The 24,822-nt window shown below is 32.2% G+C and overlaps 2 protein-coding genes across 4 annotated transcripts; both read left to right on the top strand.

Annotated features, from left to right (window-relative positions):
• Positions 1 to 2,334: 2,334 nt before the first annotated feature.
• On the top strand, positions 2,335 to 2,964 carry LOC108482565 (uncharacterized). The gene has a single exon (XM_017785695.2). The coding sequence runs from the start codon at positions 2,482 to 2,484 to the stop codon at positions 2,776 to 2,778; it is 297 nt and encodes a 98-aa protein (XP_017641184.1). The 5' UTR covers positions 2,335 to 2,481; the 3' UTR covers positions 2,779 to 2,964.
• Positions 2,965 to 18,111: 15,147 nt separating this feature from the next.
• Positions 18,112 to 24,745, top strand: LOC108482926 (CBL-interacting serine/threonine-protein kinase 23-like). Of its 3 annotated transcripts, none has more exons than XM_053029834.1 (16): positions 18,112 to 18,257; positions 18,497 to 18,861; positions 19,663 to 19,725; positions 19,930 to 20,001; positions 20,140 to 20,247; positions 20,342 to 20,422; positions 20,744 to 20,797; positions 20,883 to 21,008; positions 21,539 to 21,628; positions 22,075 to 22,194; positions 22,281 to 22,403; positions 22,820 to 22,936; positions 23,301 to 23,357; positions 23,486 to 23,560; positions 23,757 to 23,835; positions 24,456 to 24,745. In XM_053029834.1, exons 2-16 carry the CDS (start codon positions 18,682 to 18,684, stop codon positions 24,518 to 24,520), a joined length of 1,410 nt encoding a protein of 469 aa, XP_052885794.1. In that variant the 5' UTR covers positions 18,112 to 18,257; positions 18,497 to 18,681; the 3' UTR covers positions 24,521 to 24,745. The 3 variants fall into 3 exon arrangements, with proteins under 3 accessions (XP_052885794.1, XP_052885795.1, XP_017641521.1); XM_053029835.1 differs by having other exon boundaries at positions 18,120 to 18,257; positions 18,526 to 18,861; XM_017786032.2 differs by lacking the exon at positions 22,820 to 22,936 and having other exon boundaries at positions 18,236 to 18,861.
• Positions 24,746 to 24,822: the final 77 nt, after the last annotated feature.

Raw genomic sequence — 24,822 nt, 5'->3', positions numbered from 1 at the left:
TCGATTTCGGTCAATGAAAAAAGCAACTCACTATTAACATTTTATTCAATTACAGAAAACAACATATTCTAATTGATGTTGGTTTCCCTTCTCAGTTTTCTTGCAGTTTTCTCAATCTCCAGATTGTACACTAGTTCACCTGTAAGAGAAGATCACGACATAAGAAAAATAATGGAAGCTAAACTAAAATAAAATAAAATAAAAACTAAAAAAAAGAAGTAAATAAGAAGATATTAAATTATTGACATTGTTCCCGACAACAATACCAAAAAATTGTTAGGTTGTTGAGACCTAAAAAATAAAAACCTACTTGAAAAATATGAATTAGTAGGTAGCAGCAAGTAGGGTCGCATCCACCAAGACCAGTGATAATTTTATTTCTTTAATAAAAATAAAAATAAAAGGTGGTTTATAGCAAAAATAAAAATAAATAAAATGATATTATAAAATAAAATGAAAGAAAAGAAAACCAATGGAAATAAACTCTAGTCAAAGGTAAATTCTACATTTGATCCGTGGATTTAATCATCGACGCAAAGATGACTTCAATGCCTTTAATAAATTAATTCTCGTTGTTGATTCAGTCCGGCAACCGATATCTCTTTACTTCTTCAATAATCAAGAGGTAGCTCGTTTGAAGTTACTTCCCTGACCAGTAAATAACCCCTGTAACTCAGCACCCAAGATTTAACTTACCAGCAGTATTAAGAACGAGAGAGACCTAATTCTAACCAGTAAACTCACCTCAGCTGGGTTCATCTAAGCTAGAGCACAAAATACAACATAAATGAGTTATGCAGTTTGTCACTAGTATTAAAATGAATTAAACAATTATGGATTTAACTACTCTAGTTGACAAAGCAACCATTCTAAACTCTCAAATACTGTCCAAACATTCAGTGAACCTGAGTAGTTGTAATTAAAATAGAAGATGCATTAATACCAAAAAAACAAAGAAGAATTAAAGCGCAAATTAAGTCTCACAAATTAAATCAAACTTTCAGGCCGTTTCTAGATGTTTTCCTGACATTTTTGGGCTTCATCTATGAAATAACTTTATATATGTCTTTCGTTTGCCTTTGAATCAGTATATTATAGACCTAAAACGAAGGTTTGTAGCTCAAACGGCAAAAAGTTACCAAAAATAAACTTTAAACTCATTTTTCTCCAATTATTTTCTAAATCAATAATAAATAAAATATAAGAATAAATAATATAATATAATTCAAGAGAGAAAAGATGGCAAAATGCTAAATGTTGGGAGTCTAAAATATGTAGCCTATCACCAACGTTATAACTTTTCTGCACTTATAATATATGTAAATTGCATCCTGAGTGGAAACTACTAAGCTTTTGGGTGCCTTCAATAGAAAGTTCACTTGGAATGGTTTGCCATCCGTTTAAGATGGGTTTATTATTTTTGCAGCTGCACTTTGTTTCATCTCAGAGAGCAACTGGGGATGCTCCAATACTAAGGGTGAGTTTGGACGGGCAGTGCGTTGAGTTACGGTTAGTGTAAAAACAGCGGTGGCTGTGAGATTAGATACTGTAGCGATACTGTAGCATGAGATACAAAGTAAGTTAAACGCACCGTACCGCAGTCAATCGCCTATCCAAACGAAGCCTAAACTAAGCTAAATTCAAGGTATGTATTTTGCTTTTCGGAGAATATAACATGAAGAGTATTTTGCTTTTATGCTATCAGTTGGGAACTTAAAAATGTATGAGATGACACTTCGATTGGCAACTGATGTTCCTCCTGATTTTGATTATCTTATGAATGGGTTTAAGCGATATCTAGGCTGCCTACAAATCTGTTGATAACCAATTGTTTAGTGCTGCACACTTGTCATTTCAGGGATTTTGAAACTATTTTTTTAAATAATGAATAATAGTTGCATTATTCATAATTTAAATCCGACTTAAATACACCCAATGAATTTCCAGCCGACCATGGTTGACTGAATAGGCAGGCAAGGTCTGCTAACACTGCGAATAATATCAACCTCAGATATCATAATACCAGTTTTCCCTTCCTTCACAACGCAAGGAGAGCAACTCTTTTGAGTCCTTTCCATCAGTGGAGAAAAATCCAGCTGACAGATGGCACACACCAGGCTGGTGCCGGCTGAGATCGGAAAAGTGAATTTTTGGAAGCTATTGATCCCAACAGGATGCTTATCTGAAAACTATCTCCTTTTCCAATCAATCTTTGCCACATTGAGATCAAAAGGCCCCCCCACTCTAGACTTATCTCCTGGACACGTGTAAGTAACATCATACTTTTGCAAGTTATTATCAAAAGTAATTGGCGGTACTAGGAGTTAAAATTCCATTAAGAATGAACCACCACTCTCAATGTAAGCCTAAACCTTGTTCTTATAAATCTTATCCATAGCTTTGAGTTCATTTTCTTATAACTCATGTTCCTCCTTGGGATTTCCATGTTTCACCCATTTCTTTCTTCATTAGCAACTAAACATGGCCAGTTCGCGTCTCCCGAGGTTGTTTATGGAGGTTGCTCCACCACAGTTTGTTACTGTCATGAGGCACAGAACGAGAAAGATGTTGGATACCATCAATGAAGAGGATAGAGATGGTAGCAACGATGATAATTCTCTTTCTCCGACGTCGAAGAGCTCACCAACTGCAATCCCTGTGAGTGCCACCATGGTAGCTGCTGCTGCTGCTGCTTCATCTTCTTCGGCCACTACTGTGATGCCAAGCTCCAAGTATTTTGTCAAAGGAGCGTCGAGTTTTTCAATTTTCAAAGACTAGAAATGATTTCAAAGATGTATATTCTAACAGAGTCCGGAGGGATTGGCCGGATGACCAACACTTTTCAGAGACTTCTTCTACGTCTGTATCTGTACTATAGCCCAATTGCATGATGGGTTGAGTAAGATTGTTGCACTTGATGTTGTAAACAACTTTCATGAATAAAAAACATAAGTTGATAGATTATCCTTGATACTTCACATTAAAAGCTTAACACCTTGAACCAATGAGTCGCAGACAATTCAATAAAAATTTTCAATATCGACAAATGGAACCACACCACCAATTGAATCATAATCATTGAGGTCATGTGCTGATGGAGTTGTCTGAACGATTTCAAGGAAGGTAGCTAGCAAGCCACCATTATGCAGGTTCCATAGCAATTGGGGAATCTTCCAAGCACCTATTGAAGGGCTCAAACAACACACTTCTCTTTTAGATTCTTATCTTTCTAATTAGATTTTAGATTTAGATTTTTTTTTAAATTTAATATTCTTACTTTCTAGATTGTGGATTTTACATTTTTAACTTTTAGATTTCAAATCTTAGATTTTAAGATAAACTTAAAGATTTAAGTTTCTTTATCTGACTTTTATACTTTTTTGGGTACAAAATCGAAAACATTTATGGCCAAGAAAAACTAATAAAAACTTTGGAAGCATTCATAAACGAGTTGAAGTTTCCATCCTATTTTTAATTAGTGTCCAACAATGATGTTGGTCCATCCATTTCTTGTTAGAACCCAACAACCTACCAAAAAAACCAATAGTGTGATATTTAAGCAAAAGAAGAATAACACAAAGATTTAGGATTCTAGCTTAAAGTTTGCTAGAAAATTTGAAGCTACGGATAAATAGCAAACCACTAGAGTTTTGAACAATATTGTCAACTCCTCCAATAATGTATATTTTGGGTATTATCATTTTAAGCTAGTTATTTGGAGTCATTTTTAGTATTTTTTAGATAAGAAATCCTAATTATTGAACTTCATAGGACTGTCTTTGGACCGATATTATAGGGGTGTTATAACTTTCCCTACATATAATCATACTCCTGAACTTAAATTTTAGTACAGGACAAAGTCTTAGTTTTTAGAATTAGTCGTAAAATTTTAGATAATAAGTGACTAACCAACCTAACTCAAATTGATTAGTGATGACTCTACTTTTATTTTCAAATTTTCTTGTGTCTAGATTTGTTAGGTCCCTATAGGCCTAGAGAAGTTATGATAATATTTATAAATCAACCAATAAAATCAAGTTTGGTGTATATAGTAGTTCATCCCATTAATTAAGAAGTATATCTTGGATTTTAATTAAATGACTTATGTTTTTTTAAAAATATTAATATGTTAATATTATTTTATAGTTCATCAATTTAAAAGTAAGAAATTAGTAGATGGAAATGACAAAAATAGAAGAAAAAAATGATAGTGAAAAAGAGAGGAAGAGAAGCAAAGAAAAGGTAATTCTTGACAAAAGAGATAAGTTTTCATATTAATTTTGTTTGTGTTTCAAAGAATTAAGTTAGATATATTGTAGTTGGAATGTATGATATGATAATTTAATCAATTATTTTTAGAATAAATGATATATAAAAACATTAAATTTTTATAAGAAAAAGAGATATATAATTTGTATCATGTCAAATGTTAAGGTAAAGAAATGAATATGTTACTAACATTTGAATTTATATGACTAAATTGAACAACAATAATAATAATCAAAATTATAATGATTATATACATCCAATTGAAAATTAATACAAAAAATCATGGAAAAATAAATATTTCACTAAAACAGTTTTTGGATAGTACCAGTTGCTTAACTTTGAAAATTAACCAAAAATTTTATAAATTGAGTTAGAGGTTGAACCAAATATGAAACTAAAGTCTATGAGTATAGTCTTGTATAGAAGAAACAATGTAAGCAAAGTAATTGTAGATCATGAGATAAATAAATTTAAGTGAGACAACGTCAGATTAATTTCGAATTCTCTTATTCTAACTTTGAAAAAATCATTAAAAATTGTAAACCAATATTTAGGAGATGAAATTTATATTTCTAAAATCTTAATGAGTTTATTTTCACAATAAATAAACAACAAGTGGCTTATGTGAAAATTATGGAATTTTTATGGTACAAATTTCATTGAGTTTAGTTTCAAAAACAACGATTTGAATTTTGAATTTTTTGGGCAAAGATATGAATAATTTAGTGACTGATACTCAAAGTAGACTGCTTTGTTAAGAGTATCAGTATAATTAGTGAAAGAATAATTAATATTACATATAGGCATGCTATACTACAAACCAAATATTCTTATATATATATATATATATGTATATGTACATATAGGATGTGAAAAGAAGATGAGGAGGAGGAAAATAATAGAAGAGTTGTAATGCTAACAAGTTAATATAAGTGATGAAATTGCTAATATGTAAGAGAAGTTTAAAATGAAATTGTCAGAACATTTAGTAATTGTTATAAGATGAATTAAAGAAGTATTTTTCAATAAATTGAAGTATTATATGGATTTAAATGGATTGATACACGCATTGGATTATGTGGTATTGATCTTAACACAAATATAAATTTAGCATAAGAAGATTCAAGGTTGTGACACTGGTCACAAGATGTCGCAACATTGACCCTATTTTACTCTACCTTGTTCTTTTTTATTCGAAAGATTCTTGAACAAATCTTAGTTGCCTTAAATTGACTTTAAAACAAAATTAAAGGAGTGAAAAACTTAAATAATAAATTTGATTTTTGAATAGAGTATTTGACCTGAAATATAGCATTCCTTCCTCGAGTTTAAGTACTAATTCTATTCAAATTATTTGGATTAAATTTAATATCGTTATTTACATCTTTGTTTTACTTTATAAACAAAAATTTTATTTTTAATTATCAAAATCTTACAAATATTTGTTCACCAAAATTTGTATTCAATAGAATGTAATTGTTGACAAGTTTTAAACCTCTAAACATATGCTCACAATTATTTTAAAAAACAATTAAATAATATGATGCATGTGTAATATATATATATACACACAAAATTTTTAAAAATGTAATTCAAATGTAAAAAATATTTTCTTGAAATTAAGCATGAAATTATTATTGAATTTTTAAATGGTTAGTTTAATTAAAGAAGGTAAAGCTATGGAAATTTTTTTTTTTGAAGTGATTCCTTAATATGTGAAGGAGGAATTAATGTGTAAATGGTTACATTCTAAAATTAATTTCAGAAAATGTTATTGTTGGACCAAAGCTGTCCAATGCTAACGTTTCGATTTCTTGTTTTTCCTATAGATAAATGAATTTTGGATTTTTATTTTATTTTATCTCAAACTTTGATGATCGAATATGGTTGTTTGCGAAAGACATGAGTCCACATGCCTTATCAAGTCTTGTCAATCTGATTGTATTTTTGGATAAGTTTAAAGGGTTGTCTAATTTGTCCTATAAATAGGCAGATGTATCTTTAAAAATGCTTGTGCTTATTTTGTTAAGTTACTTACTATCGAGTTTTCTTGTATTCTTGCACTCAGTACATAGACATTATTTGTGAGTGTTAAAATTGTTTGTAAGTGAGTTATTTGAGCGAGTGGTTGTAAGAAGTTAAGGTTGTTTATTGGGGTTGCAATTGCATCTTGTGCAACGGTAGATTGGGTTTTAGTCAATAGATGATTGGATCAATTGTTGAATAAATCATTCATTGAATGAGGCTCCATAGAGTACAACTATTTCTAGTTACATCAAAAACTTGCAATTTAGGCACTACCATTAAAAATTATTTTCTAAAATAAAGAAAATTAAAAAGATAAAATAAGTGACCAAAATAAAAACTTACTAAAAGTTGGGTGCATAAAATTATGAGTGTAGAATAACACTGAATTAACGATAGGTGAGCAAAATCAAAATGGTTTTTAACAGCAATACATAAAAGCGAAACTTTTCCTGATGCCCAAAATAAAAACTTATGAATGTTAGATGACGAAATGTGGAGTTTACCTATTATTTTATTTTGGTGAATCCTAGCATCTGGAAGGTGAAGGTGCCATTGGTAGTGTACACTACGGTGGAGATGCATGAATCAAATAGAGTTATGCAATAGTTTGAGTTTAGGCAAACAATTCTACCGGCACCCCAAGACATCAAAGATTTACACCATATCGACTTGCAAGGGAAAACCGATGAAAATTAGCCTACATTCCACGTGGAATATATCAACATTCGGAACCATAGGTACGAATTTTTACCTAATCGCGAACCCATTATCACTCAGGAGTTAGCCTGTGATTTGGAGTACATGCCATGGTTTAGACACCATGGCAAACCATATCTACTAGCGAAAGAGGCGAAGGGTAGGCAACGTCATACGAGGAGGCCACGACGGGAGCCTAGGCATCCAAGGTCAAAAGTAGTTACCAAGACAAGTCCATTATCTACACCAACACAAGAACAGACACTGATGGCCACACCACCCTCTAGTCAGTATGGCTCGACTTATTATAGGGCTTTTATTAACCTTGTCATTTTTACACAAGCACCAAATCTTGCACCATATTTTTCTATTTATACATCGACTCTAGGTATTATTTTTGGACCACCACCTCCGTCTCCAACATATTACATGTTGATGCCATTGATGTTTCAAATGACGATGATTCATTCGACAACATATATGTAACAACCCTAACCTGTATCATTAACATTTCAAAAATCATAAAATGTTTCATCATTAACATGTATAGAGTCTCTTATTAAGCCTTTGAGGGTTTGAAAACACTTTAGAAATGATTTGAAACTAAATCGGGAACATTTGAAAATTTTAGGAAAAAGTTAAAAAAAATTTAACTGTAAGGTTCACACAACCGTGTGGTCAGACCATGTAACTCACACAGCCAAGTCACTCGACCGTATGTCTAGCCGTGTAAGCATTCGAAGTAGGGACACACGGCCAAGCCACACGTCCGTGCGCCAAGCCGTGTACCCTTCAAAATGGCCTCACACGCCCATGTGTTAGCCGGGTGCCTGGCCGTGTGGACCTAAAATGTGCCTTAAACAACAAATTTACCATTTCCTACAAGCTTGGACATTAAACAACTCAAAAACCATTCGTTTAACCTGTCAAAAACACGATCAAACACATTCAAAACATGCTAAAATAATCATCCTAGGCGCCTAACCAATGCACCCTCATTGGTACCACATTTATATGATCAAAATATCAACCAAATTAAAATTATAAACATGTCAAAATTCATCAATTTGGCCTAACTCAAAACTACCTAAAACATTAACTTCAATTCACATGCACATATCTAGATTTGGTTCAATTTATCATACCACTCTATGGCTTCAAACACAAACACATGTTTACATATATATACCAAACCAACATTACATTTATAATCCCTCCACAAAATAACTATCATTAGACGTCCTAGGTTCATGTCGACACAAAAGATAAACATCACCACATTTGAGTTTGGGATCACTGTTGGATGTTGAATCAACGATCAAAAGTGAAGTACCTAATCTGGGCACGGAAAAAAACCGTACGCTGAGTAAAACTTAGTGGTATTTCTATAATTCGAATATTTAAAGACAGGATAATATAATATGCACAATTGAATTTTAAGCACATATTAATATCGAGTATCATGACTATCATATGCTATCGTATTTCATTTGTTAAACAATGTCCCAATTCACACAATTGCTATATAAAGAGCTATTCACATATCAAACTAAATTTATTTGTACAATGGGATGAGCCATTCAATACTCAATTCATGAATACATCATTTCATGCCATACTTAATTCTCATCACTTGCTATATAATAAATTTTCACAATTTGATCCACATATCATTTAAACAATAACATTATCCATTCCATATTCAATTCATGAGTACCTAACTCATGTATCTCATTTTCATGTTTCAAATCACTATCCCATTTTTAACTCACATACAATATCATCCAATATCAATCATAGTATCGTTTTATTTAATCACCCCTATTAACACGACTCAGACTCGGACGGATACACGGATCCAACCAACACACCAGTTTGGCACCCAGTGCCTCATCGGATAAATTTGAAGTAATAACTGCGCCCAGCGCTATATAAATTTGACACCCAGTGTCTCATCGGTTATACCGAAGTAAATTGACACCCAGTGCCTCATCGACTCGAAGTTGAAGAAATTCCTGAACTCTTCCTATCCTATGGCATACCATCTATATCTGACTCAGCCCGATATAGTTAATAGGATTTAATTTCACATTTCAGATATCACCAATATCTAATACTAATTTTTCATATAATCACATATATACACATGAATTAAATTCAATCTATAATAATCGATATCAAACTTTCACGTTAACCTATATATTAATTTCAATTCAATAATCATTACATTCAATATGTATCTACCAAGACAATCCATTTCAATCAATTATCAAAATGTCAATTACTCACCTCAACACTTACCATATGCATTAAATTAAATTATAACAATTAAAAACTAAGTTCAGATTATAGAAATACAAACCGTGAATTCTAAACTATTCGACATCGATTTTATCTTTCCCCTTTTTAGTCGAGGATTTCGGTACGACGTTAGCTACGGAATTAAAACAATTAAAATTTATTAATACAATAAAATTTCAATTTCATATTGAATATTGAATATTTAAATTTTACTTAATATTTATCTAAATTCCAATTTAATCCCTTAACCGAGACTAATTTTTATTCTTCATATTTAAGATCTATATTTTCATACAAATTCCACTTTAGACTAAATTTAACTCCTATTTTTAATTAAACCCTAAATTTCAAAGTTTTCACAATTTAGTCCTTAATACTCAAATTTTACAATTTATTCTACAATTTAATCATTTTTCATTTCTAGCTTAAAATCTATCAATTTAATCCCTAATATTAAAACACTTAAAACTTAATAATTGCTAAAATTTCAACATGGGTCGTAACCCTAGGTACTGAAATTCCAAAAACATAAAATTTACAAGAAAATAGACTAAATTGACTAATCAATTAAACTTTAAACCTTAAAAGTCCCTAAGGCCATGTGTGACTTTCTTTTCCTCTTTCTTTCTTTTTCGTTCTTTCTTTTCTTTCTAATTTGTATGGCTTTATCTTTCTTTATTTCTTTTTTTTTTGTTATACTAACTTTTATTATTATACTTTAATTTATTATTATTATAATATATATACATTTACTTAATTATTAAGATAACATATTTTAACATATTTTTATAACATATTTTAACATTTACTTAATTATTAAGATAACATATTTTAACATATTTTTATAACATAGGTATAATTAATACATTGGCCCTTTAATTTATTTTTTAACCTATAATTCAACTTTCACCCTATACGCAATTTAGTCCTTATACCTAATTAACACACAATTTAGTCCAATTTACGGGAACGGAGTTCCAGGAATGCACTTTTCGACACTCCTGACTATCGGGTCGTTACAGTATAGGCCGTCTATGTTTGAGGCATCAACTAAAAGTCTGATTATTCTGCCATCGATGTATGAGACATAATATGGTTATACGCCTATGCTGATGGTGTCACAAACACCTCCGGGATCATTGTTCTACCAAGGTGGACCAACTTTGCAATCATCTGTTCCTAGAATAAAGGATACATGATGGAAACCGAGAAGCACTCTTTAATCAACCATGGATGAAGGCGAAGAAAATGAGAGACCAAGACCACAATGTGTAACCGAGGGTAAAGGTGATGATGAAGATAAGGAGGTCAGCATATAGCTTAAACAAAAAAGAAATCCAACTCACAACCGATGACCACCCTATTGTGACATACATTCTGCTTAACAATATGAATGATTTATATATTTTTTATTCCTCTCATGTATATCTTAATTGTTTAGCTAAGTTATAGGTGATAAGATTGTACTGATATTTGATATGAAATGTTTTTAAATAAATGTTATTTTTGAATCAAAATTGGTTTTTGTTGTCATTTTATATTGTTAAACTAAGTTTAATTTGTTTTGCACGAGAAAAATGGAACAAAGTTGTATATTGTATTGTTCTTTATAGTATAATAAAAACTTATATTTACAAATTACAAAAAAATTGAGTATGAATGAAAAAAATTAACAAATAGACTTCAATTAAAAAATTAATAAATCGATTAATGAGGTGTTGTCCTTATAGTATCCCGTCTGTGTGGACATGACATTATTCTATGCCTTAGGTTTCTACAAAATCCAAATAACGTCGGTTGGTTTGTCTTCTTCTGAATATTCATGTTGTCACATATCCAACTAGATTTCAATCAATCTTTTGGTTTAAGATGGAATGATCTATTGGGTAACAACTTGAATGGAGCGCTCGGTATCGGCAACCACATACATTTATCTAGAACCGATGGAAATTCATATCTCCATATGTTATACATGTGTTGTAGTTTGTGCACTTCGTCCACAAAGATCATGTGATCTAAATGCACAAAAGAACATGCTGTAATTGCATAAGCGCATAGAAAATGAAGTGCATCAAATCTCCTACAGTCCCAGGTTTGGTTTGTCAGGTGTACGCGGTACGCTCCCCTGACAATACCTTGGTTGGGTCTGTCAAACTCTGAAACTCAAAATGATAGGTCTTCGGGCAAGTGACACACTGAATCCATACAGTTGGCTCATGTTGTAGCCTTCCTAATTTCTTTTATAATGTCTTCACACTAAAGTGATCGCCCTTTATCTATTCATACATATTTTTCTCGCTTGCTTTGGAAATAGTATTGCCAAGCAGAAATATGTTTCTTTCACAGTCGAGGTTATCAACAAATGACGTGTCCCTTTCAATAAGAAATTGATGCATTCCGCCAGGTTTGTCGTCATGTGCCCATGTCGTAGACCCTAGTCATACGATTTTGTCCACTGGTCGAAGGGTATGTTGGAGAGGTAGCCCACACTTTCCTCGTTAATGGCCCGCAAGTTTTTCAACATTTTGTGGTAACAGTGTTTGACGAGCTCGTACCTTGTCGAGAAAAGTGAATATTGTATCTATTAATCCCAACATCTGCTGGCCGGTTAAATATCAATCAATTAAAATAGTGGCTAATACATACCTATTTTAATCACTTGTGTACATTGAGCTTCAGATTCATGCTGTCCGTAATAGTTCACCGCAACATGTCTTAAACAATACCTATAATGTGTGTGGTCTCAAAGGCTTCCCTACTATTCAATTACAACTAGTATTTCAGGTCCCCTGTCGAAGATGACACATATATCAGGTTAGGGGCAAACATGCCTCCTCAACCTAGACAGAAATAAATTCCAATCATCTACCGTCTCCGATGGCATTATTGCAAAGGTAATTGACAGGATTTTTCGATTGTTATATTATGCCACTACCAACAACAACCGATACGTATATCTCCCGTACATAAGGTGCCATCGATTTGTACTAGTGACTTACAATACCAGAATGCTTGTCGATATTGCTTGAAAGTCTAAAAGAAATGATGAAACACTTGACATCCATGGACCAATCGATCTTTGTAGTACGCAGGCATCATTTCTCGATCGATTACGCACCCTGAAAAGTACTTCTCCAGTACATGACACCACTGCCACAAATCCTTGTACGACGCATCCCACCCATTATGCATCATTTCCAATGTCTTCTGCTTTCGATCCAAACCTTGCAGTATGACGACGTGTAATCATACTGGCTACAGATATTTACAATTAAAACTGCCACAATAATTCTGGGACTTGCTTTCACCATAGGTAGTATTATGTTCGCGATCATCTTCGAATCCAATTTCGGATAATCTTGTGAAATACTTGCAACAACACGAGTACGTTAAAATTAAGAATTCAATACCCCAACTATAAGACAGTCTTGACTCAATACCCGCGATAACACACATATGTGGAATAGTATATTTCTTTATGGTCTACAACCTCGTCTTTTTCTTAATAGAAGCTATGATTTTTCATGCACATCTGTTGTCTCACATTGCTTATTTCGCATTGAATTTGTCAAATCAGGATTTAACAAAATAGAATTTTACCTCGTTCTTTATGTTGTATCGCTTCACTACAGTGATAAAACCATCTTATGAGGAAAACTCCTTCCCCACTTCTAAATCACCCGAATCCAATGAAGAACTCACATAACTCTGTCTTCTGTGTGGGAGTTTTGCAAACTCCTACCCATATTTTACTGAGAGGTCCATATTATGCATGTGGATCGAATGTGAGTAAGCCTTGAACTAGGGATCTTCTTCGACATCTTCCCCCAAACATCCACCATCTGAACCTCCATCTTCTAGTTCAATTGGAACAGACTCTAGTTCAGAAAATAATGTAATTTTCAAACCATTTGCATCGGGCTCCCGGATTGGACTGGCATTGGATTTAGTGCTCTCTTCATTCTCAACCCCACTAGTATCTCCAAGGTTGGATGTCCTTTCACCAGTGGAGGTTGTAAGGAGTACATCATCCTTTCTTGTATAGTTGTCGAAACAACCAAAATCAACTTATGATTGCCAATTGTTGAAACTTGATGCTATACCCGTGTAAGTGTTTCCAGTGTTGAACATCGACTAACCGAAGTTCAAATCAAAACCACTAATTGAGTGTCGTATTGGGCTCTAGTATGGGTTACTACTAAACCTCAATTCCTGGACATTTTGCTTGTTGCAGTTGAAATCTAGGGCTAAAACCGATAAGTGTCTTCTCATTGATGATTCTAGGATATCATAATGAGAACCTTCTAACAAAGCAGTGAACCCATAGCACAACTATGTCGTTGAACTCTCAGCTTGTTCTTCCATTTCAACCTCTCGAACTGGAACATATGTCAACCTCCGACCGCCTTCATCTGTGTTTGCAAACTCCACATATAACTCGAGTATTGGTAATCCATTGGCAAAATTTGTCTGCACCATCGCCTCCATCCCCATTATGCCTCTAATATCGAAAGCGTCATATTTGATGGGGTCGACCAAAGCACAAAATCGATATTTCAATGATGATATTCTCATCTAGTTGGATCCGATAATTTTTCGCCTAATTCTTGCATGCAGCTCCAACAATTGTATGTTAGGCTTGAAAGCCAATTGCGCTATGTTCTCCGATGAAAAAATTACCCCAATGTTAGTGTCACAGACTTCACCGTCATAATAAAAATAGTATTAATTTGTCTACTCATTTTCAGTATGTTCAAAACAAAAATATTATGTAGAAAAATAGAGTTGTAACTATATATGAACAACAAAAATCGAACCTTACTTGATGCAATTACGTGTTTGCTCCAAATTATGCCTTACGAAACGCCTTGCGAACTCCCTCTTTTTACGATTCTTCTTACAATTTTGTTTGCTCGAAATTGCCTTATGGCACTCAATGCTGAAAGTCATCCTTTTATAGAGTCGAAGTGAGTGACAATTGATTTAGAGAATTTTCCTGGGTGAGTGGGAAGTTTGCACGCGTTGAATTTGGTAGAGGGAAAATGCTTCACGTAAGGTGTGTTTTTAGTGACATGTCAGAAGCATTCTGTAATGACCCAAAATTGACGGGCACCGGAAAAGTGAGTTATAGGGCCTTCGTCTTAGTGAAATAAGTTCGAAAATAATTATTAGAAATATTTATGAGTTTAGTAGTGTGTCTAATTAGGTTTTAATTAGGTGAATTTAGCTTAATTTAGAGTAAATAGTAAAAAGAACTAAATTGAATAAGGGTAAAAGTTTAATTCTAATGTAATAGAAAATAAAAAGGATTAAAATGGAAATTAAACCATTTACAAAAGTTGAGGCGGCATATATGTATTAAAATCTAAGATTTTATTTAGGTTATATTTAAATATTATATATAATTATTATAATTATTAATTAACATTATGGTTTTATATTAGATTATTATTATTAGTATTAGTATTAAATAAATTAAATAGTAGGTAATTGTATGGTAAAAAAATGTACATGTGTAAAAAATTATATTGGTACATTTGTAATTTAAATACTCAAATTACTTATAATTTAAGTATAAAGATATTTTATAATAATTAATTTTATTAATTATATTATGAGGTTTTTATATAATTAATAAATTAAAGTTATGACAAATGTATGAGGATGATAGGGTACAAATGTAATAATATGTATGTGTACAAATGAAATATATGTAATTGATATTAAAATAGATATTTATTAATTATTATTATTAAATAAATAAATTATGAGATTTTTGTTTTATAAACAAATTAAATAATGACAATTTTAATAAAATTATTGGTACAAATGTAGAAATATAAGTGTGACCAAATATAATACTAATATTTATTTTAAATAGATATTTATTGAGTTAATTAAATAAAAAGTAAAGGAAATATAAAAGAGAAATAAAGAAACAAAAGAGAATAGAAACATAATTGAAAACGTGAAGCATGGGAGAAAAAGAGAAAGAAAAAGGGAAAGAAAAATAAAAGGGAAAACTAGGATTTGAAGCTTGAAGCTTTGATTGATAAGTTAATGAAGTCATTTCTAATTAATCTTGATGTTTTAGAAGTTCTAAACAAGGTTTTATTGAAATTAAGTTGATATTTCAAGAGTTTATAGGTGTTCAAGTAGGGTTTATGTTGAACAAATAATGGAATTAGGGATTAAATTAAATGAATTCTAAGTTAGAATTGAATAAAGGATTAAGTTGTAGAAGAAGTTATAAGTTTTATGTTGTAGGGACTAAATTAAAGAAATTTCGAAATTAGGAAAATATGCTGAAAATTTTATAGTTAAATATGAGTTTAGACAAAATTTGAATAGAAAAAGAGAGTGAATTGGATTAAGAAAGTAAGTAAGTTTAGTTAGGATTAAATTGGGAATAAGGTAGGAATTGTTTAGAAATTTAATTATTTATTATAATTAATGCTATATATAATAATGTAAATCACTATTATTTTCGTAGCCAACAAAGAACCCAAAGCATTGGCACAAAAAGGAAAGGAGAAAGTTATCAAGGAGTAATCACAAAATCCGAGTTTATATTACAATAATTCAAATTATTTATTTATTCATTAAATGTTAAATTAAATTATGTATTTGGTAAGTAAATTATGAGGTAAGTGTTGTTATGGAATTGAATGATAATTGAAATGGTTGTTAAATAAATTTTAGTATTAGATTATGATTGAATTGTTGAATTGAAAGAGAATTTGGGATTTAAAGTGAAGTTGAATTGAATGAGAAATATGTGTTAGTATTGAATTGTATTTTGATTGGTGAATGGAAAGTGTATTTGATTTTGAAAGTGGATTTTTGAAATGAAAGTGAAATTGTGATTTAAGGGAATTGATGTTAATGGTGATTGAAACAGATAAAGTGAATTAAATACCCTATTAACTAATCGGGCTAAGTCGGATATAGTTGGCATGCCATAGGATTGGAAGTGTTCAGGAATACTTCAACCTCGAGTCGATGAGACACTGGGTGTCACTATTTTACTTCGGATAAATTCGATGAGGTACTAGGTACCACTTTACTTCGGCTAAGCTGATGAGACACTGGGTGTCAACTATTGCTTCGAACTATCCGATGAGGCACTGGATGCCATATTGGTGTGGTTGGTAAGATCCGTGTATACGCCAAAGTCCTAGTTATGTTAATAGGGTGAAAAATTGAAATGTGAATTTGAGGCATTGAAAGGAGAAAAAGAAATTAAAGTATGAATTGAAATTGGAATTGTGATAGAAAGAGAAAAGTATGAGCTAAATGTTCATAAGTGGTTTAAATTCAAGTTTGTGAAAAATACATTGATTGATGAATAATTAATTTGAATTGTTATTATGAAATAATGAAAAAAAATATGAATTAGTATATAAGAAATTAATTGTTATGTATTTTAATATTTATGTTTTTATTATTGTGATATAATTTGAATTATGGTAATACCACTGAGTATAATCATACTCAGTGTACGGTTGTTTCCGTGCGCAGGTTAGTAGAAGTCAAGTGTTCCGGTTCAGCATCCAGACGATCCCAATTCTAGCGCAAACTCGGCGATGTATTTTTCTTTTAGTAAAAGTGGCATGTACATAGGTGTTAATTTGGTCACTTTAAAATGCTATATAAATTTTGTTGTAAAGAATGGTATTTGGTATTTTGGTATTTAAACTAATGAAATAGTATGAAAATTTATATGATATATTTGGTCTAATTAATACTAACATGATCTTTGATACTTGGTTTAATGAAATGAAAATAGAATTATCATAACATACTTGGTATAGTTGGGAACAAGTTGAAATAGAATGAATGAAGTTTATTTAATTAAACAATATATGCGAATGTTTACTTAGTAAATTATTGAGTTGATGTTGAACTATGTTTAGGTGTATTTAAATATAAAATTGTATGGATTGTGATATTGGTTTGAATTGGTTGCGATTTGAATTTGCAGGAAAGGTTAAATATTTATAAAAGAGTTATATTAATTTTTTTTTTAAAAAAAGAAGAGTCAATTAGCAAAAGTTTTATATGGACTTATGATTATATTATAATATGTTCGATAATTATTTGAATATTAATCGTAAATTAATTGATTATCCGGTAATGCCTCGTAACCCTGTTTCGACAACAGTTTAGAGTTAAGGGGTGTTACACATTCATTGAAAAATTGCTCAGTTGGATGTGTTTTCAGTGCACTATCAAAAAAATGCATAGAAAGCGCGTCCAACTGGATGCGATTTCAACTGACATGGCATGAAAACGCGTCTAGCTGGACGTGCTTTCAATGCATTTTTCTGACAGTGCACTAAAAACGATCCTTACGTGGAACATTTTCTCACTACCAATTTCAACTCCTACAAATTTCCCACTCATCCATTAGATATCTTGAGATTCTCGGGATAATATAAGCTCAGTTCTATTTGAAAAAGTTGAAAAAAGATACAAACTAAGAGTTAATCGAATCGGATAGTTCGAGTTTCGATTTTGAATCGAATTAAATTTTACAATTCGAATAATTCGAATATATGTTAATATAAATACGATTATTGTAAATACCCTTTTAGTACCTGTCATTTTTAAAACTTACACCAAATTGAGCCGTAAATAATTTTAAAATTTTAAAAATAATATTAACTTTATAACTCAAAAATTATAAAAAATCTAAAAATATATAAAAAAAATCCTAAACCCAAAACTCTAATATACCACCTTAACAAAAATCTAGAGTTAGCCCGAAAACAAAGTAACCCTTGCAAAAGAATCGTTTTCATTTATTGAATCTAATACCGTAATTTTTTGAAAAATCGATTTAATACAATAATTTATAAAAAAAGGGTTAGCCCATTACCTGATGTATAAAAAAACACCATTATTTAATTATTTTCTAAGTCAATCTCCCTTGCATTTCGCGCAAATCAAACGTTGTTGAGGTACTAGGATTAAATTTAAAATTACTTCTTTGATGAGAAAATTTGCCAATGCCAGATCAAAAAAAAAATTTTACTTTCAAATCTTTACTTTTCTTAAGCCCTTTCTGAGCTTTTGGTTAATCCAAAAAGTTTCATCCATGTTTGATTCCGCTCCCTCTGCTTCTACTTTCTTTCTCTTCAACATTTTCCCTTTAATAATCTGGCTTTAAAGTTTTTCTGCTTTTGATCTTTACATATAGGAGTTTATTTCTTGAATTCGTTTTATTAGAAGAGAAAGAAAATGAGGGTAGCCAAGTCTCGGGTATGGCAACCATGCAAGAAGAAGAGGTATTTGATTTATTGCAAGCTTTAAAAGAAAGGTTTTCTTGAAAAAGACAAGGGAAAATAAATTTAAGAGAAACAAAAAGGAATTTCAGAGGAAGCGATGGCGAATCGCACTAGTGCAGCGAGCAAGACACGTGTGGGGAAGTACGAGCTAGGGAGGACGTTGGGAGAAGGATCATTCGCAAAGGTGAAATTTGCGAAGAATATCGAGACGGGAGAAAATGTAGCAATCAAAATTGTTGATAAAGAGAAAGTTTTGAAGCATAAGATGATCGGTCAGGTAGTTTTATTTTCTTCTAATTACTCTTATACATCTCGTTTGCAAATGTACACTAATTGATTGTTGATATGATTTCGGAAGTTTTTTTTTTTCTTTATACGTAATCTCAGTTTTATGTTAATTTGAATTCTCTTTTGTATGTTTGGTTGATTTCCTACACTTATTACTGTCATCAGTTACTTGAGTGATTTTTCTGTTCCTAATTCAGATGCTAAACATGTTTTGACTTTATGATTTCATTTTCTTGACAGTTTAGTATTTTTATTCATTTTGTTTGGTTTCGGTAATCTTTTCTTTGTTTTTTCTTATGATTCAATTAAGAATTGCGAGAATAAGATGATTTAGTGAGGAGATTGGGACGCCATATAGATAGTAGTTAAGGATTAGCAAACAAATGGGTATGTGGAAAAAAATGAGTCAATTTTAATTTGTCTATAAGAAGCAGTCTTAATAGTTTTTCAGTTGATTAAGTTTGGTCGTTCTATTTTTAGAGTGAAAAAAGATGATTCACTGTTTCAAAATCTGCAAATTTTCCATATATCCGGGGACTGGCTTCTAAAAGAAGGTAGAATTCAGCTTTATAAGACACTGAAAGTTGATCGGTATTTTCTACAGGGTTCCATGCTCCAAGTTTTCTAAATTATACATGTCGAAAAAACTTATTTTTGGAATTGTTACACACCCCTTGATTTTTCTCCTTATTCAGACTGACAGATTGAAATCTTCTATTCCCTGTCTGAATCTCATTTCTGTTTTACTTGCATATGCTACATTGTTCTTTTTCTTTGTTGTTGTTTGCAGATTAAACGTGAAATCTCAACAATGAAACTCATCAGACACCCAAATGTCATCCGTATGTATGAGGTTTGGTACTAAGCTTTTCTCTGGTTAGCTTAATCTAGTTATTTAGTTTATCCTTTTGTTGTATTTCTTTGTTGTATCTTGTATGTGCTCACATGGCAATCTGACTGTTTATTTGTAAGAAGAGGACTCTACTTGGCTTTATAACTAATGTAAGTATGGTATGTCTATACTTCTTGTTAACTTCTAGCAATGTTCTTTGTGTAGGTGATGGCTAGCAAGACAAAGGTATACATTGTTCTGGAATTTGTAACTGGTGGTGAACTTTTTAACAAAATTGTAAGATCCCGCACATAAAGTTTTATGTTTTACATTGGGAAAAGTAAAAGTAGAACTAGGAATAAAACTCAGCTGTTCATAAGCATTTGAATACCATACATTAATCTGGCTTTTGTCCTGCTTGTCTTCTTGTGCCAGGCTTGCAGAGGGAGGTTTAAGGAAGACGAAGCTAGAAAGTACTTTCAGCAGCTTATTAATGCAGTGGATTATTGCCATAGTAGAGGTGTTTACCATCGTGACCTGAAGGTGTGTATATTTTTGTGTTCATTGCCCCTTTGCCCATAACAGTTGCATGTATAAATTTCTTTGATACAGCAGAACAGTGTTTTGTAATTTACAGCCAGAAAATTTGCTGCTGGATGCAAATGGAGTTCTTAAAGTTTCAGATTTTGGTTTGAGTGCTTTACCTCAGCAAGTTGGAGTGAGTATGCTGCTTTATGTGTTGTGATCTCTCTCTCTCTCTCTCTCAATGATAATATTCTCCCAAGATTTTATATTGATTGTGAAGTACTTTTATGGCTGCTTGCACCTTCTTGTATTATACTACGCTTTGCCACTTTGCATGTGTGGGATTTTTGGTTTGCTTTAGTGCTAGGAATTAGTGGTCAGCAAAAGAAGATGGCAGACCACAAAAGTGCATTACATTTGGGTTCTCCATTGCCTACCACATTGGCGGAAGGCTATTTATCATGCAACTGTTTTTAATACACTGATAAAATAATTTAAAACAATCTTCATATAGGATGACGGGTTACTTCATACAACATGCGGAACACCAAATTATGTTGCTCCAGAGGTACGTCTGTTTTTTTTTTTCAAACAAATTTCTGTTTCTTTATTCTCCATTAGCGTTTCTTATTGTTTGTGCTATCACTTTTTAGGTGATCAACAATAAAGGCTATCATGGAGCTAAGGCAGATCTTTGGTCATGTGGTGTGATACTCTTTGTCTTAATGGCTGGCTACTTGCCTTTTGAGCACCCCAATTTAATGGGTTTATATAAAAAGGTGGCTGTTCTCTCATCTTTCAGAGTTATTTTTCTTTTACTTCAAAGTAAAAGCTGTTGTGTTATTACTTATCAAGTCACCATTGGCATAAGTTAATTGAAGAATCAAACGGTATCATATTCCGAAAATAATCAATTTCTCCTGGTAAATATTGATTTGGACCCAATATTCCAGTATCCCTATTGTTAGCCAGCATTTGCTTCCTCAATCATTATTGTTACTTTAAAGAATAAAATGAATTGTTTTGAAGAAATATAAATGAATATTGAAAGTCTAAGTTATCTGTGGTAGTTGGCTTGGGAAACCATCACTAGTCCATAGAGGTAGTTTAAGTCATAGCCAGAAAGGACAGTACCTTGGAAATGTCGGTAAGAAAAGTTAATGTGCACACAAATAAGCTCAGAGAAACAGTTAACTTTTGTGTTTGTATCTACGCACAACAATGCTGTGATACTGCTGATTAATGCTGATTAATGATTTTGTCTTCTGCATTTAAAATGATTTCTCTAATGAAGTTTATGTAACTGAAGATATTTAAGGCTGACTTCGATTGTCCTCCATGGTTCTCCTCAAGTGCAAAGAAATTAATCAAGAGAATCCTAGATCCTAATCCATTAACAGTAAGTTCTTGTCTCTTGCCCTTTGCTCAATGCTTTCTTTCTCCCATTTTCAATTTCTTTTTGTTTCCGGTAGCATTTTTAATTCAATTTCCCCCAAAGGTTGCAGGCCTTGACGTTCTCTTTAATTTTTTTGGGTCAATGCAATTTTTTGGCCTTTGACCTTAGCAACTAGGTCCATTTTGGTACCTGCACTTTTTTTTTTACCACTTTGGTAAACTTCACAGCTTTTCCTATTTTGATCCCTGAGCTTGGATTTCATAAAAGTATGATAATGTGGCACTCTGATGTTGTGCCATGTCATCATATTTTTTATTAAGTTTTAGATTTTATATATAGTTTTTAAAATTTCAATGATGTGGTACAATCTCAGAGTTTAGGGGCCAAATATTATATTAACCCGTTTTTTCTTGGATATGATTTTCACTCATTATTTGTGATTGAACCAGAGGATAACAGTTGCGGAGATTATTGAGAATGAGTGGTTTAAGAAAGGATTTATCCTACCTAGGTTTGAGCGAGCTGATGTTAGTCTTGATGATGTGGATGCCATTTTCAACGAATCAAGTGTAAGAGTTGTGTTTTTCACATACTGAATGCGGTTTTGTGGCATTGATGCAATAAAATGAATCTGGATGCATGATTTTTGTTGCAGGATTCTCGGAACCTTGTTGAACTGTGTGAAGAAGGGTCTTTCGTACCTGCTACTATGAATGCATTTGAACTTATCTCAACATCGCAGGGTCTCAACCTCAGTAGTCTGTTTGAGAAGCAAATGGTATGTTAGCTAGTTATACGTGACTTTCTATGTGATATATTAAGCACAAGAGGGAAACAGCCTGGAGAATCTCACATTTTGATTCATCCAGTGAAGTGAAAGCCCCTTTGGTGGTAGACATGAACTAGAATTTTCTTGAACTCTGAAGTTGTGCATAAAGTGTTTTAACGGTCTTGAGGCATGTCATTGATAAGTCACCTGTTAAATCCCATTGTTTACTGGTCCTATTTTGCTTAAAATGAAATTTTAGTTCTTGATGCAGTGTGGTTGATATTCACTGATACGATCATACAAAAAGTTTAGACCGACAAATCTAATAGAATATGTTCCATTATGTGGAAGTCTTGGATTATGCGTCAACTTACAAAATACATAACCTTGAAAGTTAAAGTGGTTGCAATTTCCTCTAATTACAGGGACTTGTTAAACGGGAAACAAGATTCACATCAAAATGTCCTGCTAATGAGATAATCTCAAAAATAGAAAAAACTGCAATGCCCATGGGTTTTGGTGTGAAGAAAAATAACTACAAGGTTTAATCTCTACCCAGCCTCTTCATTTTGACTGCTGTTTATCGTCTCAAAAAATTACATGGATCAATTTGCAGTTAATATTCATGCTTGCTAATCATGATATTTGATCATTTATTAACAAGTCTACACCTGCTCAGTGAAGCACTGATGCTATTTCTGATGGACACATATTAAACATGATTCCATTTTTGTTTGTGTTTGTCACCAACTCCATTTGGTAATTGTCTTGGTATCAAGCTCTTTCGAATAGAACTGGAGTGTTGCATAGAGAGACTCTGATGTATCTAAATTGAGATGATGTGTAGTCAGTTTAGAACTTTGACTAGAAAATCAGTTTAATTTCCCTGTTTTTCACCCATCTCAGATGAAGCTTCTAGGAGAAAAAACTGGACGCAAGGGTCATTTGGCTGTTACAACAGAGGTACCTCTGTCTCAGTCATAATTGTTTTTGCATAATTTCAGTTTCACCTTGTCTGAAATTGATTGAACATGATTATTAATGATCCTATCTATAACATGTCCCCTGACACTGCCTCTTTTCTTTTTCAGATTTTTCAGGTGGCTCCTTCCCTTTTCATGGTTGAACTTCGAAAGTCTGAAGGGGATACCCTGGAATTTCACAAGGTATTACCCTAATGTCAGTGCTGTATCATTAATGCAGTGGGCACTTTTGTTTAATAATTTGCTGATAACCATGGTCATGTAAAGCCATGCAAAGCATGTCAATTTGATGTTTTCCGATTCTAAGTACACCTGATATATATATTTTCCTCTTTGGTTTGATATTACCTTGAAATAACACTGTTTCCTAAATTTACAGTTCTATAATAATCTCTCTACTGGGCTAAAAGATATTGTTTGGACAACTACAGACAGAGGAAAAGTGGAAGAAAAGGATGGTTAGTATATCGTTCCATCTACAAGAGCGTGCATCTCTTCTGAATTGTCAATCACCTATCCTCCTATGATTTTTTTTTTATTGGAAGGAGAATCTAGATTCAACGTATTTTTGCTGGACTAAGACATAGAGATGTTAATCCCATTAGCTAAGTGGAATCTTATCCCTTCTTTAGGGGAAATATAGGTTATCCTCTGATAGCTTCAGGCTTGACTCTTTTGCAAAATTATTTCAAGTGTGTACAGTATGAATTTAACGTGGATGGCTTGGAGTATGTCAGCAATTAGCAGTTGGGAAAATTTAATTTCTGTTGGAATGATGCAACAATCAAAATAAATTGTATTAAATCTACCTTCCATCATATTGCATGCCAGGGTATTGGATTTTATCTTTATCTATACAAATTTACATTGAATTAAGGTTAGAGATAATATGTTGGTTGGACTTGAGCAAGAGTGTTGTTGATATTGTATGTGTTTGAACATGAGTATGCTTAATTTTTTAAAATATTTTTTATATGTTTAATGTTTTCATATTCCCAGCATGCACCAATGAGTAATGACAAAAATTTTGAACTCTCCTTGTTTTTGGGTTTTTATTTGAGTCCTTCAATGATTGCAGGGTGTGCTGCTGGGTCTTCTCCACCCAATGACGGGCATTCCCAGTCGCAATGCGCTATCCGTTGATTTCTATTGGGCGAACTGTCAGTCACCGGCGGCTATTAAAAAAAATATATATTTATCTTGTTCTTCGATAGAGGTTGCTAGAAACTTAAGCTTGTGTAAAAGAAGGCACTACTATATACTCATACCAGCTATATATTTGCTTCTGTATAATATGCCTCAAATGTGATGTTCCTATCAACTGAATTTGTGAATAAATAAAATGGGGAAAAGAAAAGCAAAAGAAAATCTGTTGTTTCACTTTATTTCTTTCTTTAATTCTTTTTCCCAAATATCTTTCTATATTTATCACATAACTATTTTTA

Source organism: Gossypium arboreum, chromosome 6, assembly GCF_025698485.1.
Source record: "Gossypium arboreum isolate Shixiya-1 chromosome 6, ASM2569848v2, whole genome shotgun sequence".
Classification (NCBI taxonomy): domain Eukaryota; kingdom Viridiplantae; phylum Streptophyta; class Magnoliopsida; order Malvales; family Malvaceae; genus Gossypium; species Gossypium arboreum.
The sequence above is the reverse complement of the archived record's forward strand: the minus strand, read 5'-3'. Positions and strand labels throughout refer to the sequence as shown.

What these genes read in the sequence shown, in the direction of transcription:
- LOC108482565 (XM_017785695.2), top strand. Translation starts at nt 2,482, where the DNA reads ATGGCCAGTTCGCGTCTCCCGAGGTTGTTTATGGAGGTTGCTCCACCA.
- LOC108482926 (XM_053029834.1), top strand. Translation starts at nt 18,682, where the DNA reads ATGGCGAATCGCACTAGTGCAGCGAGCAAGACACGTGTGGGGAAGTAC. An exon ending in TAGATCCTAATCCATTAACA is followed by an intron (nt 21,629 to 22,074) that starts GTAAGTTCTTGT and finishes TGATTGAACCAG; the next exon opens with AGGATAACAGTTGCGGAGAT. An exon ending in CCATTTTCAACGAATCAAGT is followed by an intron (nt 22,195 to 22,280) that starts GTAAGAGTTGTG and finishes TTTTTGTTGCAG; the next exon opens with GATTCTCGGAACCTTGTTGA.